At 46.5% G+C, this 19,356-nt stretch overlaps 1 protein-coding gene across 1 annotated transcript; it reads right to left on the reverse strand.

Moving 5' to 3' along the window:
* Positions 1 to 201: 201 nt before the first annotated feature.
* LOC144728047 (dipeptidase 1-like) lies at positions 202 to 18,892 on the reverse strand. The gene is made up of 10 exons (XM_078607275.1): positions 18,357 to 18,892; positions 17,095 to 17,221; positions 14,613 to 14,745; positions 13,442 to 13,592; positions 11,726 to 11,795; positions 10,614 to 10,790; positions 7,800 to 7,884; positions 4,886 to 4,961; positions 3,245 to 3,380; positions 202 to 1,752 (listed from the first exon to the last, which is right to left on the reverse strand). Exons 1-10 carry the CDS (start codon positions 18,476 to 18,478, stop codon positions 1,567 to 1,569), a joined length of 1,263 nt encoding a protein of 420 aa, XP_078463401.1. The 5' UTR covers positions 18,479 to 18,892; the 3' UTR covers positions 202 to 1,566.
* Between the last annotated feature and the right edge of the window lie 464 nt (positions 18,893 to 19,356).

The raw sequence follows: 19,356 nt of genomic DNA on the forward strand, positions 1-19,356 counted from the left end.
GCTGAGTCTCCTCCTGTCACTGCAAGAGGCCACAACGTAGCAAGCGGGAAAATGAGAAACGCAGTTGTTTTTGTTGGCCGGGTCAAAAACATCGCCCCTCTAGGACCCGATCAGAGTGTGGTGGCTGAGACGCACGCGGTGACGGAGGATGCGTTTTGCGTATCGGGCCCTCCTGGGCAGGTCTCGTGTCGTCACGAGTCATTCATCTGAAAATCTTTTTTATTTTTGATCAAAACACATGCGATTACGAATTTATTAACCGATTCTACGTTTTAAAGATTCGTAATTTCCCGCCATCGCAGTCTACGTATGCAGAGTAAATACAGTACCCATCTTGGTTCTTTCGGTAAAGTCACGTAGAAGGGAAGTAATAAAATAATAAAAATAAAACATAATACAATTATTCTCTCGGCGACTGCTTGTGTTGTGGCCGAAACGTCGTGAGAATAATTTTATTATGTTTTATTTTTATTATTTTATTATTTCCCTTCTACGTGACTTTACCGAAAGAACCAAGAAGATGAATTCCTGCAGTCACGAAAGCTTTAAATCGAAATTTACAGTACCCATGTTTTAAAACAAATGTTCACCCTCTTTTATTTGTAACTATTGTAGAGATAACAAAAACACATTTACTTTGTCTCTTTTAGCCAGTTTAAAGTGAACCCGATATATATATTTTTTAAAATTCTCAGAGCTGGTATTTAGACAAATTAAATACATAAGCAGAATTAACGTGGTGGTGGTGTTTTTTTCTTGTGCCGTCATTGGTGACCGGGCTGAGACCACCAAACTCGATGCACTCAAGGACCCAGGCAGGTTCACAGGTGGCTCAAACCTGGACTCGAACCTAGACCCTTGGAGCCACCCGTGCCACCTCGGGACAGACATCAAATCACGGAGAATCACTCGTGGGGAGAACACATCGAGAGGACGGGATGACGGAGCGGTAGTGACGGAATGGAATGCGTTTGAGAGGACGTAGGTGCTGGGGGGGGGGTTAGGGGGTTGTTGAACCGCGGGACCGTGAGAGATCGTGGCATCTTGGGGAGGCCCCCATCCAGCAGCGTGGCCGATGACGGTTAAGATGCCTTCACCTGTGTGGTGGATGGACATGCCATCCCACGGAGTAATGGAATCGGACCGCTGGTGCAGCTTCTGAGGGTCGCAGGGTCGTGAGCAGGTGGCGGCGTGTGCTGGGTGCAGGCCACTCGTCGACCGTCGGACGAGACTCGCGGCCGAGCGAGCGACATCGTGCCGCGGAGACGGAGCGATGGAATCGTGCACGCGGCGCAAGGAGGAGCGGCATGGATCGTTGCCTCCATCGCAAGACCGTGGGATGGGGGCGAGGCGCGGTGGTGGTGACGGATTGGGAAGACCTCTATCCAGCGGTGGATCGAGTGTAGCCGATGATATCGACGATGACGATTGTAATGTGCGTCGAACTTCTTTCGCGCCGTGCTAATCGGAGGTGCGGCGGGATGGGTGGGAGGGGACAAACACGCGCAGAGAAGCGGTTCGGTTCGCGCAGGGCCCATGGGTCGCGCGCGCCCGTGCGACCTTCGCTCACTGAACGAGACGCGACAGCGACCACAGAGCGAGCGAAACGGGGAAGAGGAGGGGAGCTGCGTCTCGGAGGGGCGCCGACGATTCGCTCCGCAATTCGATGTCGGTTCTGCACCCGGTTTCAAGCAGTTCCTCTTCCGGAATCCGGCTGTCGTCCGGCAGTTCGCCCTTCTGAGAATCCCTCACCTGCAGAGCGGAGAGCACCGGAGACGTTGCTTAAGACAGGGCGCAGATCAACACCAACCAACAACGACAGCCGTCATTCGTCGCCAAGTGGCAGGTGGCAATCGCCACACGGGCCCACTTGTGCCATGCCACGTGGCCACAGCTGGTGCATCTGCCAGGCATCTCAGTGGGTCAACCCATTAACACCTAAGTCTGTCCTGTGACATCCTGCACCTAGCCTGGCACTAACCAGAGGAATGTGGAATTTCCACCACCGGCTCTGGGGCTGTGAACCGGAGATTCGCACCGCCTCCTCAGTGCTAATTGGGCGCCACGGTGGCGAGGAGATGTTAACTACCTCGCCTGGTATACAGGAGGTCGTGGCTTCGATCCCGACCCCGACGCCTGCTGCTGTATATTCTGAGTTTGCATGTCTCCTCTCCCCGTGGAAGCGTGGATTTTTCTCCTGGTCACGTTTAAAATGAATATCGCGCGTTTATGGAGTATTTGGCTGCTGTACATTTCCACACGACAATGAGAATCCACTTCGTTGAGCTTTCATTTGTGAGTGGGTCGCGTCTGGAAAAAGAGCTATACAGCTCAGTGGGCCTTGCCTGGGAAAATAACAAAAACAATCGTAGCGTTTATTCAGCATCAGCCCTGCTTGCTTAGATTCTGAGATCTGATCGGATCGGACGCGTTCCTGGGTGATCGTATCTCGCGTCGCTGGGACCTGTGACTTGGTCCGAGGATGCTCGGACGAAAGGACACAAGATCGTGGGTGACGACGGGATTGTGGAAGATTTCATCCAGCAGTGGAACAGCGCATGGCTGCTGATGACGATGAGTGCAATGGACATTGCTTATTAAGGCCTAATTCAGGTGTAAGTCATGAACATGAGAATCGAGGTGATACGGCGCCCTTCAGCTCGGAGGGGCGATGATTGTTGCGTGGTCTAGCCTAGGGGACCCCCTCTGCACCAGTGGCAGCTGCCCCTGTGCGGCAGAAGGTGGCTCAGCACCTGGCCTGCAAGTGGGCATTAGTCTGTCAGTAGGGGGCGATTAATGCTGAGGTCTAGCCTAGGGGACCCCCCCACGCTCCAGTGGCAGCTGCCCCTGTGCGGTAGAAGGCGACTTAGCAACTGGCCTGCAAGTGTGCATTAGTCTGTGTCAAATTTTGACTTTAAACGTTCGTGACTGCAGGAATTCATATTCTTTTGTTCTATCGGTAAAGTCACGAAGATAGAAAAATAAAAAAAATATTAAGTAAAAAAAAGAATGAAAAATAAAACTATTTATTTTATTATTTTTATTTGTATTCACTTTATTTTTTATTATTCTTTTTCTTCTATCTACGTGGCTTTACCGAAAGAATCAAAGACTATTACTCTGTCAGTCGGGGGCTATTATTGCTTTGAGGTCTCGCTTAGGGGACCACGGTGGCTCAGCACCTGGCGTGCGAGCAGTAGGGGGCCGTGATTGCCACCGCTGCTGCTGCTGTGTGTGTAACCACCTTCTCCACGGCCTTCATGACTCGCAGCAGATTTCCACCCAGTGCCAACTTCACTTCCGCCTCGGTCCAGTTCCTGTTCAGGAGCTCGGCCACCAGGTATGGATATTTGGAAACGTCCTCCAGTCCCGTGGGCACCCTGACAAAGACAAGGATCACCCCACCCCGTATAGACTTTAACAGACCGTTGGGGAAAGTGCTGTTAGCGAGGAGCATCTTCTGAAGGCCAGCATGTATGTGTGTTGAACTTCGTTTGGCACCGTATGTCAGGGGTCCCCAACCCCCCGGGGCCGAGGACCGGTACCAGTCCGTGGCCTGTTAGGAACCGGGCCGCACAGCAGGTGAGAGCGGTGAGTCCGCGGGTGGCCCGCCAATTATGTTATTATGTGTCAGTCACGGTTTTGGTGAGCCCACAAGCTCTAACCCCCAGTAGCCACAATGAGTAAAAAAGCAAACGTCGCTGGAGAGCTTCTTTGAAAAGGGGAATGATTTTGATTTGAAGCTTTCGTGACTGCAGGGATTCATATTCTTGGTTCTTTCGGTAAAGTCACGTGGAAGGGAAATAAATAATATAAACATTAAACAATAAAAATTCTCACGACGTTTCATCATAACCAAGAAAATGTTCTTGCTGTGGATTTCACACCTGATGACGATTGCTTGTGTTGCAGTCGAAACGTCGTGAGAATGTTTATTGTTATATATTTATATTATTTTATTACTTCCCTTTTACGTGACTTTACTGAAAAAGCCAAGAATAAGGGGGAAAGACCCAATGATAAACCCCCCCCCCCCACCCCGTGAAAAAATTGTCTTCCACGAAACGGGTCCCTGGTGTCAAAAAGGTTGGGGGCTGCTGACGTACGTAGCCAACCGTGCCAATTCGAGGTGCCACCCAGGCAAAGTGGTGGGTGGCCCAACACCACGCCTGACCGAGTCGACCTAGGGGAGGCCCACGACCGGTTCAGATACTCATCGCCGAGGTTGGCCGGGAGCGGGAATCGGACTCGCATCTCCCGGTTCGTAGCGCAGCGCGCTAAACATTGCGCCGCCGCTCCTCTACATCCAAAGATCCCCCGTATAGCCTTAGCAGACTAACCACGTAGATTATCTTTGGTTCTTTCGGTAAAGTCACGTAGGTATAAAATAAAATAAATCGCGACGTTTCGGGCGCAGCGCAAGCTACGTGACTTTACCGAAAGAACCGACGAGTATGGATTCCTGCAGTCACGAAAGCTTCAAATCAAAATTTAACCACGTAGACTTTCGCGACCAATATTATTCGCAATAAAGGTTTTTGGGTTCGATCGCGTAAGTATAAATGCGTCGTGACCCTCCACCACCCGACACGGCCAATCGGTAAAGGATTTGTCACGTAAACAAAACGCCGAATAGTCACTGCTTCAGCCCACCGGTGTGTTGAAGAATGAATCCACAACATTTACAATCTGAGTGCGACGTTTCGCTGGTAAATTCCATCAACCAGCATCATTGGGCATTTTGCCAGAATAGTGAAGCAATCCACCTGCTTCCGGGTCTTAAATAGAGCAGGATGACGTCATCACTGAACCCAATTAGGTGCAGAGATCAGATCTGACTCCCCCCCCCCCAGGTGCGTGACGTCATTTATGGACGGCCCCTTACCTCGGCACTCCGTCGTAATCCCCTCCAAAGCCCACCGACTCGTTGCCAGCGATTTTCTTGATGTGGTCAAAGTGGTCTAAGTGCGAACACAAGGGACACACATTGTGTTCAATCGTGATGCATGCCATTCAGACTCTGCCTTCTCGACAGACCTGTTCTCCACCTGAAGACGGCTGCTTGCGTTGTGGCCGAAACGTCGTGAGAACTATTTTATTATGTTTTATTGTTATTATTGTTATTATTTTCCTTCTACGTGACTTTACCGAAAGAACCAAGAACATGAACCCTTTGTTAATCCACTGCTGGATGACGACAGCCTCCCCCCCTTCCCCCGCGCCGTTTCATATCGCGTTGCGGTGGTTTGAACATACTGCAGCACACTCGTCAGCGTGACTATTGTATGTAGGGTGTGTAGGTATATATAGAGTGAGTAGATCCTACTGAGTCTATTGTATGTAGGGTGTGTAGGTATATATAGAGTGAGTAGATCCTACTGAGTCTATTGTATGTAGGGTGTCTAGGTATATATAGAGTGAGTAGATCCTACTGAGTCTATTGTATGTAGGGTGTGTAGGTATATATAGAGTGAGTAGATCCTACTGAGTCTATTGTATGTAGGGTGTATAGGTATATATAGAGTGAGTAGATCCTACTGAGTCTATTGTATGTAGGGTGTCTAGGTATATATAGAGTGAGTAGATCCTACTGAGTCTATTGTATGTAGGGTGTGTAGGTATATATAGAGTGAGTAGATCCTACTGAGTCTATTGTATGTAGGGTGTGTAGGTATATATAGAGTGAGTAGATCCTACTGAGTCTATTGTATGTAGGGTGTCTAGGTATATATAGAGTGAGTAGATCATACTGAGTCTATTGTATGTAGGGTGTGTAGGTATATATAGAGTGAGTAGATCCTACTGAGTCTATTGTATGTAGGGTGTGTAGGTATATATAGAGTGAGTAGATCCTACTGAGTCTATTGTATGTAGGGTGTGTAGGTATATATAGAGTCAGTAGATACTACTGAGTCTATTGTATGTAGGGTGTGTAGGTATATATAGAGTGAGTAGATACTACTGAGTCTATTGTATGTAGGGTGTGTAGGCATATATAGAGTGAGTAGATCCTACTGAGTCTATTGTATGTAGGGTGTGTAGGTATATATAGAGTGAGTAGATACTACTGAGTCTATTGTATGTAGGGTGTGTAGGTATATATAGAGTGAGTAGATACTACTGAGTCTATTGTATGTAGGGTGTGTAGGCATATATAGAGTGAGTAGATACTACTGAGTCTATTGTATGTAGGGTGTGTAGGTATATATAGAGTGAGTAGATACTACTGAGTCTATTGTATGTAGGGTGTGTAGGCATATATAGAGTGAGTAGATACTACTGAGTCTATTGTATGTAGGGTGTGTAGGCATATATAGAGTGAGTAGATCCTACTGAGTCTATTGTATGTAGGGTGTGTAGGTATATATAGAGTGAGTAGATCCTACTGAGTCTATTGTATGTAGGGTGTGTAGGTATATATAGAGTGAGTAGATCCTACTGAGTCTATTGTATGTAGGGTGTGTAGGCATATATAGAGTGAGTAGATACTACTGAGTCTATTGTATGTAGGGTGTGTAGGCATATATAGAGTGAGTAGATACTACTGAGTCTATTGTATGTAGGGTGTGTAGGTATATATAGAGTGAGTAGATCCTACTGAGTCTATTGTATGTAGGGTGTGTAGGTATATATAGAGTGAGTAGATCCTACTGAGTCTATTGTATGTAGGGTGTGTAGGTATATATAGAGTGAGTAGATCCTACTGAGTCTATTGTATGTAGGGTGTCTAGGTATATATAGAGTGAGTAGATCCTACTGAGTCTATTGTATGTAGGGTGTGTAGGTATATATAGAGTGAGTAGATCCTACTGAGTCTATTGTATGTAGGGTGTGTAGGTATATATAGAGTGAGTAGATCCTACTGAGTCTATTGTATGTAGGGTGTCTAGGTATATATAGAGTGAGTAGATCCTACTGAGTCTATTGTATGTAGGGTGTGTAGGTATATATAGAGTCAGTAGATACTACTGAGTCTATTGTATGTAGGGTGTGTAGGTATATATAGAGTGAGTAGATCCTACTGAGTCTATTGTATGTAGGGTGTGTAGGTATATATAGAGTCAGTAGATACTACTGAGTCTATTGTATGTAGGGTGTCTAGGTATATATAGAGTGAGTAGATCCTACTGAGTCTATTGTATGCAGGGTGTGTAGGCATATATAGAGTGAGTAGATACTACTGAGTCTATTGTATGTAGGGTGTGTAGGCATATATGCCTACAAAATTACATAATTTTATTAAGCGGGGGGTGGGGGGTCGAAAAATGTTGGATCTCTGTTGGATCAACTTTTTACCACCAGATCTGGGGGGCGGGGGTCCACTTTCTATAACTTTTTTGGATTCAGGCCTTCTGAAAGCTCTCTTAATTTAGCTGACGGACAAACGTAACGCGGGGCTTTTATAATAAATATATGGAAGGGAAATAATAAAATAATAAAAATAAAACAGAATAAAAATTAAACAATACAATTTTTATTATTTTATTATTTCCATTCTACGTGACTTTACCGAAAGAACCAAGAAGATGAATCCCTGCAGTCACGAAAGCTTTAAATCGAAATTTATACGTTTCTTTGTCAGCCTGCATTAACGGTGATGGTGACGAGGTGTCTAAGACTGGCTCAGATATCGCTCGCCGCTGGCCTTTTGGCGTGGCCGGGGAATTAAAACTTTGGTCGCCGGGTTTCATAGCGCAGTGCGCTAACCGTTGCGCCACCGCTCCAAGCACACTCAGAATGTGGTTGTGAGCAACGTCTCAACACGATTGACGCCTTCGCTGTAGAATGAGTCAACGTACCTGCGACGTTTGACAGCGTGGCAGTCATTGAACAGGTGACGTAGGCATTGAAGAAGTTCACCATCACCACACTTTTCGTCTCTTTCTGGAATAAAAGACACAAAATAAAGACCTTTTTTGAATGTCGGGGTTTGTATTTTTTTACAGTTTCAGCCGTAAAGGCAAAGAACACGTTACACTTAACACGTAGGGTTTGACGCAGCCAATATTACAATTCGGAATGAACGATTGGGTGAGGCCACGTAACGATCTGACAAAATTTGCGTCGCGCTGAATTTCTCCTGGAATAGTCCAGAACGCCGTCCGTTGAGACGATTTAGATTATTTTTTGCTGCTATAAGTTTCCCAACGATGAGCCACTTTGTTGAGCTACGATTTGTGGCCAGGTCGCTTTTGAACAATAAGTGAATAACCTCAGTGGACTTTGTCTGGTCTGATGGGTATGGTGTAGTTTTATTTGAATCTGTTTGGGTGATTTGTTGAACATTTCTTGTACTTTGCACTCCGATTGTGTGTTTTATTTTGTTTGTTTATTGTAACGTGTTTACCCGCCCCGACTGGAATTCCGTGAAAAACAGCTTAATAGCTCACCGGATTCCTCCAGTTTAAATAAAGACTCTGATTCTGACACCCATCTCGGGTCGATGTTGTCTTCGCAACGCCGCAGATTGTCTGATGTTTGCTTTTGTGCTTCGTTTGTTGCCTTTTCCCCCGACCTCCGATTAGCTCGGTTGGCTATTTACATTGCGAAAGACGTTCAAAATACATTCGAACTCCTGCATGCCAGTGTTTATGATCCTTGTAGCGTCGCAGATAAAATTATACACGGATTAAAATCTTTTTTTTTTCTCCTATCGGTGCATTGCTGTGTTTGTTTTTCACGATCAAGTTCAGTTATTTTTCTTCTTGGTTCTTTCGGTAAAGTCACGTAGAAGGGAAATAATAAAATAATAAAAATAAAACATAAAGTCATGTAGAAGGGAAATAATAAAATAATAAAAATAAAACATAAAGTCACGTAGAAGGGAAATAATAAAATAATTAAAATAAAACATAAAGTCACGTAGAAGGGAAATAATAAAATAATAAAAATAAAACATAAAGTCATGTAGAAGGGAAATAATAAAATAATAAAAATAAAACATAAAGTCACGTAGAAGGGAAATAATAAAATAATAAAAATAAAACATAAAGTCACGTAGAAGGGAAATAATAAAATAATAAAAAGAAAACATAAAGTCACGTAGAAGGGAAATAATAAAATAATTAAAATAAAACATAAAGTCACGTAGAAGGGAAATAATAAAATAATAAAAATAAAACATAAAGTCACGTAGAAGGGAAATAATAAAATAATTAAAATAAAACATAAAGTCACGTAGAAGGGAAATAATAAAATAATAAAAATAAAACATAAAGTCACGTAGAAGGGAAATAATAAAATAATAAAAATAAAACATAAAGTCACGTAGAAGGGAAATAATAAAATAATTAAAATAAAACATAAAGTCACGTAGAAGGGAAATAATAAAATAATAAAAATAAAACAAAATAATTCTCACGACGTTTCGGCCACAACGCAAGCAGCCGTCCTCAGGTGAAGGAACAGGTCTGTCGGGAAGACAGAGTCTGAATGTATGTCTTCTCGACAGACCCGTTTCTTCACCTGAGGACGGCTGCTTGCGTTGTGGCCGAAACGTCGTGAGAATTATTTTATTATGTTTAATTTTTATTATTTTATTATTTCCCTTCTACGTGACTTTACCGAAAGAACCAAGAAGATGAATCCCTGCAGTCACGAAAGCTTTAAATCGAAAGTTCCGTTTTAATTTAAAAAATCACTTCGGGTTGCCCCTCTTTATTCTGTCGTTCTGATCCTGGTCCATGGCTTCAATTACTTCAACATGTGAATATTAGTTGTATACTGGAGGAATCCGTCCAGTCAGGCACACACACACACAGGCACACACACAGGTACATACACACACAGGTACACACACACACACAGGTACACACACACAGGTACACACACACACACAGGTACACACACACACAGGTACACACACACAGGTACATACACACACAGGTACACACACACACAGGTACACACACACACAGGTACGCACACACATGCTGCGATGGAGTTTTATTTTGGAGTGAATCCTGCTACGGGTGACCAGATGTTACCAAAGGAGCGGACTCGAATTCAACTTCCTTTTCTGGTTTCCTTTACGACGAAACCGTCCTTCAACGAGGACGCGGGCCTCCCGTGACGCCAAAAATCGCCCGACAGGCGATGCGACGTCGTGTCAGCCTATAGTGGCATTGGGGGGTGGGGGGGGGGGTGTTGATTAACCGAGTTGAGTAAATTTCGATTTAAAGCTTTCGTGACTGCAGGGATTCATCTTCTTGGTTCATTCGGTAAAGTCACGTAGAAGGGAAATAATAAAATAATAAAAATAAACATAATAAAAAATAAAACATAATAAAATATTGTATTTTATTATGTTTTATTTGTATTATTTATGTCACGTAGAAGGGAAATAATAAAAATAAAGCAATGAAAAATATAATTAATGAAATATTGTTTTTATTATGTTTTATTTTTATTATTTATGTCACGTAGCAGGGAAATAATAAAATAATAAAAATAAAACATAATAAAAAATAAAACAATAAAAGATTGTATTTTATAATGTTTTATTATTTATTATTTACGTTTTATTTTTATTATTTCCCTTCCACGTGACTTTACCGCAAGAACCAAGAAGACGAGTTGAGTAAATTCAGGTTTTTGGTGCCAGCGCTTCTCACCACTTTGAGCAGGAGGTCATCCGGCAGGTTGCGGTAGTGCTTGCAGATCTCGAAGGCCGAGGAGTGGCTGAAAATGATGGGGGCCTTGGAAACTTCGAGGGCGTCCCGAGTCGCTTTCAGGGACACGTGGGATGCGTCCACCATCATCCCAAGGCGATTCATCTCCAGCACCACCCGCTGTGGACGGCAGCGACGCACGCAGCGCGGTCGGTCGCGTCCGGTAAGGGGCCGCCCATAAATGACGTCACGCGATTTTGGACGATTTTTGCCCCTCCCCCCCCCCTTTCGTCAAACGGCGTCACAAAAAGTCAGACCCCCCCCCTCCCCCCGTCAAATATGACGTCACAAAGCTATGCCCCCGCCCCCCAAAAAAATATAAAATACGCTTCAAATCGCTTTAAACTATTGTCATTGTAGTGCGTATTTAATGTGGCGCTGCACTCTGATGTTGTAGGAGAAAACATTTATTAAAAAGTCTATTTAATGAAGTAGAACGTGTTGTCTCTATTTATTTGAAGTTGCGCATTTTGATGTGACGCCACATTTCTCAACCCCCCCCCACCCCCCCTCGTCACACATCGTCACAAATGTCTGACCACCCCCCCCCCCCGTAGGTGCGTGACGTCATTTATGGACGGCCCCTAACGAAGGAAGTCGATAAGAAGAAGAAAACGAGCGGGTCACAGCGATCCGTCTCACACGGAGACGGAACGCTGGGTGTGTGGAGGCGATGCCAGATGATGGTCGGCTCATCGAGGTGCACCAACTTAATTCTAGATTTGAAGCTTTCGTGACTGCAAGGATTCATATTCTTAGGTTTTTTCGGTAAAGTCACGTATGTAAAACATCAAAATTAATAAAAATAAAATAAAAAATCACGACGTTTCGGAGGCAACACAAGTCTCCCCTTAAAAGCAAGCTTTTAAGGGATTACATCTTGAATCATTGCCTCACTTGATGCAGCTAATCTGGCTGTGACGGTCCCACCTGATGACGGAGACTTGTGTTGCCTCCGAAACGTCGTGATTTTTTATTTTATTTTATTTTTATTAATTTTGATGTTTTACCTACGTGACTTTACCGAAAAAACCTAAGAATGTGCGCCAACTTACTTTTCCGAAGGGAGAGAGTCCGTTAGAGTGTGACGGATCTTCGCCACTGTCCACACGCCAGTTGTCCACCCTGCGCCAAGAATGCAAACATTTTCTAGTCGTCTTCTTGGTTCTTTCGGTAAAGTCACGTAGAATGGAAATAATAAAATAATAAAAATAAAACATAATAAAATAATTCTCACGACGTTTCGGCCACAACGAAAGCAGCCGTCATCAGGTGAAGACCAGGTCTGTCGGGGAGACAGCGTATGAATGAAATACCACCACGCTTGGCAGCGTATATTTAAGCTGGGTTGGAAGGGGAAGAGCGCCTTGACAAAATAATTAGCATATCAAGAGGAATTTAGCATATTTATGGGAAATGCAGATATGGGATTAGTACTACTTGTGGAATGCGTAGGAGGTGGGCGGGGGGTTTCAAAGTCATATTATGCCCGTGCATTATGCAGGATTACATTTTTCTAGTCGGTTAATAAAAAAAGATACTAAATTTTTTATTTTATTTAACCAAGGTAAACCCCACCGAGCTGTTAGGTATTTTTTTAGGAAGCGAAATGGCCACAAACGATAACTCGACGAAAGTGGCTTATCATCATGTGGACATTTACAGCAGCAGACGGGGACTCTAAACCAGGCGTGGGGAACGTCCGGTTGCGGGTCGTACGAGGCCCACGAAATCATTTGGTGTGGCCCTGCCGAGGCAACCGCAGGCGGGACTCGAAATTCAACAAATCTAGGAGCAAACCTGCAAAAGCAGTTGCGAGTAGCAGCAACATCATCAATAGCAGCTAACATCACACGCCTCGCCAATGAGAAGCAGTTCCAGCCATCGCATTAGGGGTGAGTTCATTAAATGTTTGGCCAAATATAACAGGCTAATTTTGAAGTTGATAATTTTGTATGGCCCGCGAATGATGTTATAAATATCCAAATGCGCCTTGGCAGAAAGGTTCCCCACCCCTGTCTAAACGGACGTTGATTCTAAATGTGGAGGGAAAAACTGGATGATCCAGGAAAAAAATCCACGCGACCACGGTGAGAGAGAGCGAGAGACAGAACACGCAACTCCAAATATATGACAGGTATCAGCATCCGGATCGAACCCACGACCTCCTGCATACCAGGTGAGGGAGATGACATCGCGTCACCTCGTTGTGACTTCGTTATCTCCCCGGCTCTGAATCCGCCGACACGATTAATTACCAGATGAGACAGCCCCACTCTCACCCCCCCGCCTCCACCAAAGACAAAAATCAGCCAGTTAAATGTGTGTCGTACACCCTCCGCCACTCGACACAGCCAATCAATAAAGTTGTTCACGTGACAACTTTATTGATTGTCTGCATCAGGTGGCAATTTTTTTTCTCATAAAATTAAGATACCCCCTTGTCATTTTAACAGACTGTTGGGGCAAGTGCTGTTAGCAAGTAGCACCTATGAAGGCCGGCGAGGCACAGAAGGCCAACACCACGCCCGGCCGCCTTTATGTGATATTTACACACCGCACCCAGGTACTCATTTGAGAGCTGAGTCGACCTAAGGGAGGCCCAGGACCGGTTCAGGTAATCGTCACCGGGTGACTGCAGCCAGTGACAACCATCCCGAGCTGGCGGCCGTCTTCATCGGACGGCTGCTCAGCTCAATGGGACCTGCTCCTCGCCAGCTGAGCAAGAAAAGGGCCCCGAGTTGTCTTGATGGGTCTCGACTGCGACTCACCATGGAGTGTTACAGCTGTGAGTCAGGGTCATGTATCGAACCCCCAGGTTGTAGAAGAGGCGCAGAGTCGCCAGGCTGCTGTCGATGGAGTGACCGCCCTCCACTCCGATGAGCGAAGCGATTTTCTTATCAGCGTGGGCATCAACGATGTCTGCAACGAGAAGACGAAAACAAAATCAGGAAAATAATAACCACGGTGCCCTTTCGGCCAGAAGATCACAGGGCTTCATCTTGCACGAAGCTCACCGCGCATGCCCACTGCACAAACCGTGGCGGCAGCAGATGCTGATACCTGATGATGCACAAATGGAAAATTAAAAAAACTCCCCAGACGCGGTAACGACGTATGACGATGCAACGGCCCCGGTCCACAGATACGAAGGAGACATCGCAGCGACGATGATGCTACTCCGCTGTCTCCTGACGAGGCTGTCTGGCTTGGACCAGCGTGAATGCGAAATCGTAGTTTCTTTCTTGATTTGAAGCTTTCACGGTAACGCGGAAAGCCAGCCCCGTTATAACGCGGTTTCTGAGCAGTCGACGGCGAACTACTTTCTCGAGCCTTGCGGCTAAGCGAAGTGATACGGGACGCGGCGGAGTACCCCCTCGGTGCTTTGTCCCGCCATCTCGCCGTGTGGTGTGCCCGGTAGTAGTGGTGGTGGTGGTTACAGCGTATCTCGCCAAACATCATCGGGAAAAGCATTTACACCATTGGAACCTCATTTGCCAGTAAAAATATGATAATTGTTTTTTTACCCTTCTATCTGGCAACAAAACTGACACCTTTTTTTTACAAGGAGTCATGTTTACATAGACCACAATACCTGCAGTCATAATGCAAAAAAAAAAATGACGCCAAAAAGCGCCTTTTGGCGTCATCTGGTCCAACCCATGTGAGACTAGGCTCTAAGGAAAGCTGTCTCGGGTGTGGACCAATAAACTTCAAGGACAGTGCATACATTATCAGAGTTATGTTTTTTTTGCATTATGACTGCAGGTATTGTGGTCTATGCAACCATGACTCCTTGTAAAAAAAGGTGTCAGTTTTGCTGCCAGATAGAAGGGTAAAAAAAACAATTATCATCATCGGGAAACTGACGTTTTCGCTGAACGCGTTTTTGCGCCCGGCACGGAACTCTCCCAGGAGTGCGATCCGCCGCGTCTCGCTCACCTTGAGCCGTGGTGGCGAAGGAGAAGGCATCGGGATATTTGTGGCACATTCTCTGGATGACGTCGATCTGCTCCAGCGTTTGCTGCACGGAGTCCTTGTACTGGGAGTCGCACGGCACGTAGGCTGCCCAGAACTGCACGGACAAAGACAAAGATCCCCACCCATCGTATAGGGGTTGTCCATAATGACATCACGCGATTTTAGACGATTTTTGACCTCCCCCCCCCCCCCGTCGTCACACGGCGTCACGAAAAGTCAGACCCCCCCCCCTCAAATATGACGTCACAAAGCTCTGCCCCCCCCACCCCCCAAAAAATAAAACATGCTTCAAATCGCTTTAAACTATTGTCATTGTAGTGCGTATTAGATGTGGCGCTGTACTCTGATGTTGTAGGAGAAAACATTTATTAAAAAGTCTATTTAATTAAGTAGAACGTGTTGTCTATATTTATTTTAAGTTGCGCATTTTTATGTGACGTCACATTTCTCAAACACCCCCCCCCCCCCTCCGTCACGCATCCCCCCCAGGTGCGTGACGTCATTTATGGACGGCACCTTAACAAGACTGGTGGGGCAAGTGCTGGGAACGAGTAGCACCTGTGGAGGCCGACATGGCACGGCACACGAGGGGGTGGGGTGCCCAACACCACGCCCGGCCGCCTTTGTCTCCCCAGTGGCGATGTTTTACACACCGCACCGGGTACTCATTTGAGGCTGAGTCGACCCAGGGGAGGCCCCAGGACCGGTTCAGATATTTGTCGCTGGTGTCGGCCGTGGGCCGTGAGCGGGAATTGAACTCGGGTCGCCGGGTTCAGAGCGCAGTGCTCTAACCACCAAACTACCGCCCGCTCCACACACACAGATATACATATTTTCCCCTATAGCCTCAACAGACTGTAGGGGCAAGTGCTGTTAGCGAGCACCTATGAAGGCCGGCACGGCACACGAGGAGGTGGGTTTCGATTTAAAGCTTTCGTGACTGCAGGGATTCATCTTCTTGGTTCTTTCGGTAAAGTCACGTAGAAGGGAAGTAATAAAATAATAAAAATAAAACATAATAAAACAATTCTCACGACGTTTCGGCCACAACGCAAGCAGCCGTCCTCAGGCGAAGAATGAGACATTATCAAGCTAGGAGCTTATATAGGTGTAGCGAGGAGGAGCGCCTTAACAAAAGAATGTGCATATGAAGAGCTACATATCATTAACACTCCTTTCCTTTATTAACGTTGTTCCTTGCGCCCCCACGTGGTGCTGTTGATCCTGCATAATGCATGGGCATAATGAGACTTTGAAACCCCTCCGCCCACCTCCTACGGTGGTGCCCATTGGTATGCTAAATTCCTCTTCATATGCACATTCTTTTGTTAAGGCGCTCCTCCTCGCTACACCTATATAAGCTCCTAGCTTGATAATGTCTCATTCTTCGCCTGAGGACGGCTGCTTGCGTTGTGGCCGAAACGTCGTGAGAATTGTTTTATTATGTTTTATTTTTATTATTTTATTACTTCCCTTCTACGTGACTTTACCGAAAGAACCAAGAAGAGGAGGTGGGTGGCCAGCACCACGCCCGGCCGCCTTCGTCTCCCCAGTGGCGATGTTTTACACACCGCACCGGGTACCCATTTAAGGCTGAGTCGACCTAGCGCAGACACGTGCACACACGGACACAGATTCCTAGGAACCTCGGGCTATCGGGACAAGTTCTGTTAATAAATGAAAATCATCAACTGGATGTAAGCGAGACCAGGCGGACTGTATGGGGTTGCCTAGGGTCGGGTCACACATCACTCGCGCCACTGATGTTAGCCGTGGCCGAGAATTGAACTCGAGTCGCCGGGTTCGTAGCGTAGCGCGCTAACCACTGCGCCACCGCTCCCCAATGATAAGCACAAATACAAAGATCCCCTGTGTAGCCTTAACAGACTGTTGGGGCAAGTGCTGTTAGCGAGTAGCACCTATGAATGTCTGAACGGCACAAGGGGGAGGAGGGTGGGTGGCCAGCACCACGCCCGAACGCCTTTGTCTCCCTAGTGGTGATGTTTACACACCGCACCAGGTACTCATTTGAGGCTGAATTGACCTAGGGTAGGCCCAGGACCGGCTCAGATAATCGCTACACTGGTGATGGCCGTGATCGAGAATCGAACTCGGGTCGCCGGGTTCGTAGCACAGCGAAGGGCGCTAACCGCTCTCACTACCGCTCCCCATAGCACACACACACACACACAAGTACACACACACACAGGTACACACACACACACAGGTACACACACAGGTACACACACACAGGTACACACACATGTACACACACACACGCACACACAGGTACACACACACACAGGTACACACACAGGTATACACACACAGGTACACACACACACAGGTACACGTAGGTACACACACACACAGGTACACATAGGTACACACACACACGCGCGCGCACGCGCTCACGCAGTGAGGGTTTGTGGCCGTCTCACACCTGGGCCCCGACGTGTCCGCGGCGGAGTTTGTCGATGTTGGTGTGGGTGGTGTTGATCGTGACGAGGTCGATCTGTCCCAGCTGGTTTTTGACTTTTGCCCGAATCTGCCAAGGGAGGTCGTTGTGCCTGGTGGGCAAAAAATACCAACAACGATCCGTCATCAGTGTCGCATCGAGCACGACGCTGACGATGCCTGCTGCAGTATATTTGGAGTTAGCGTGTCTCTCATCATCATCATCATCACGGTGGCTAGGAGATGTTAACTACCTCGCCTGGTGTGCAGGAGGTCGTCAATTCGATCCCGACCCTGACGCCTGCTGCTGTATATTTGGAGTTTGCGTGTCTCTCTCTCTCTCCCCGTGGTCGCGTGGATTTTTTCCCTGGGTCCTCCCGTATTCCCCCTCCACATTTAGAATCAACGTCACGCGCATAGAGTATTTGGCTGCTATGAACTTCCACCTGATAAGCCACTTTCGTTGAACTATAATTTGTGATAGCCAGGTCGCTTTTGAAAATGAGCGATATAGCTCAGTGGGGGCCTTACCTGGTAAAATAAATAAAAGCATTTGTAGGTTAGTTCTTAGTTTTAATTGTGGCTAAATAAGCGCGGTATCGACGTAACACTTATATCAGCCTGCACCTAGAGGAAAAAAAAACTAAAATTGTAACTTACCTTTTGGTTCTTTCGGTAAAGTCACGTAGGTAGAAATAAATAATATTAATCACGACGTTTCGGACGCAACACAAGCACCCGACTTCAGGTGAAAAATCGTGCTGCTGGCAGCAGACGTACACACACAGGTACACACACACACAGGTACACACACACACAGGTACACACACACACACACAGGTACACACACACAGGTACACACACACACAGGTACACACACAGGTACACACACACAGGTACACACACACACAGGTACACACACACACAGGTACAAACATACAGGTACACACACACACAGGTCCACACACAGGTACACACACACAGGTACACACACAGGTACACACACACACAGGTACACACACACAGGTACACACACACAGGTACACACACATACAGGTACACACACACAGGTACAGCTCGCAGCAGACATCGCAGCTGTCGCGATTCTCACCTGAAGACGGGCGCTCGTGTTGCGTCCGAAACGTCGTGATTCATTTGTTTCATTTCTACCTCCGTGACTTTACCGAAAGAACAAACGAGTATGGATTCCTGCAGTCACGTAAGCTTCAAATCAAGGTTGTAACTTACCCGTCAATGAGTGGAACTTCCTCCATGAGCCGCACCGCCCTCTCCAAGTTCGTCTCTGCGTTTGTCGTGCCGCAAAAGAGAATCAGCGTTGTCAGCAGCATCCCGAAGTAGACCGTAGACATCGCGGCTTTAAGGTGTCCGAATCCTCTAAAATTGGGCGAATAAATTGAACCAAGGCTGACCACGAAATTCGTGTCTGTTATGAGTCCTTCCGCACAGATGTCTCCCCTCTATACAAAGACAAAAAAAAACACGAAGATTTCCCCCGTATAGCCTGTAACAGACTGCTGGGGCAAGCGCTGTTAGCGAGCACCTATGAAGTTCGGAACGACACACGCGGGGGTGGGTGGCCAGCACCACGCCCGAACGCCTTTGTCTCCCTAGTGATGATGTTTCACACACTGAACCAGATACTCATCGGAGGCTGAGTCGACCTAGAGGAGGCCCAGAACCGGTTCAAATAATCGTCACTGGTGTTGGCCGTGAGCGGGGATCGAACTCGTGTCGCCGGGTTCATTGAGCAGCGCGCTAATCACTCTACACGCACACACATTATATAGGCGGGGGTGCTGTTTCACCTCTAAGGCTGCGTCGTAAACGATTATCTTTCTCCGTTAATGTGTTATCCATTTATATACATCGTATGGGCTGTGGATTGTCCATCGATTGCAAATTTAAGTGCATGGGCGGACGGGTGAATGTACCACGGGTCCCCGTGCGGAGGGAGGGCTACTTCTTGTTCTTTCTCATGGAGTCAGAGCAGCAGATTCGAGATGTGATTGTAGACGTTGTTGACGATACAGGTTGTTTCGGGTTAAATCGCGTTAATGTATAAAAGTGTCGTTAAACTCGCCACCACCCGACACAGCCAATTTAGTAAGGTTTGTCACGTAAACAGAGCGTGTTTTATTCGTCACTAGCGTACCGCTGTGTTGGAGAGCAAAGCCACAACAACGTTTACAATCATTGGAACCTCCGTTGCCAGTAGCAAAATATGATA

This window comes from Lampetra planeri, chromosome 27 (genome assembly GCF_965212315.1).
Source record: "Lampetra planeri chromosome 27, kcLamPlan1.2.h2, whole genome shotgun sequence".
In the NCBI taxonomy this organism is placed as follows: Eukaryota; Metazoa; Chordata; class Hyperoartia; order Petromyzontiformes; family Petromyzontidae; genus Lampetra; species Lampetra planeri.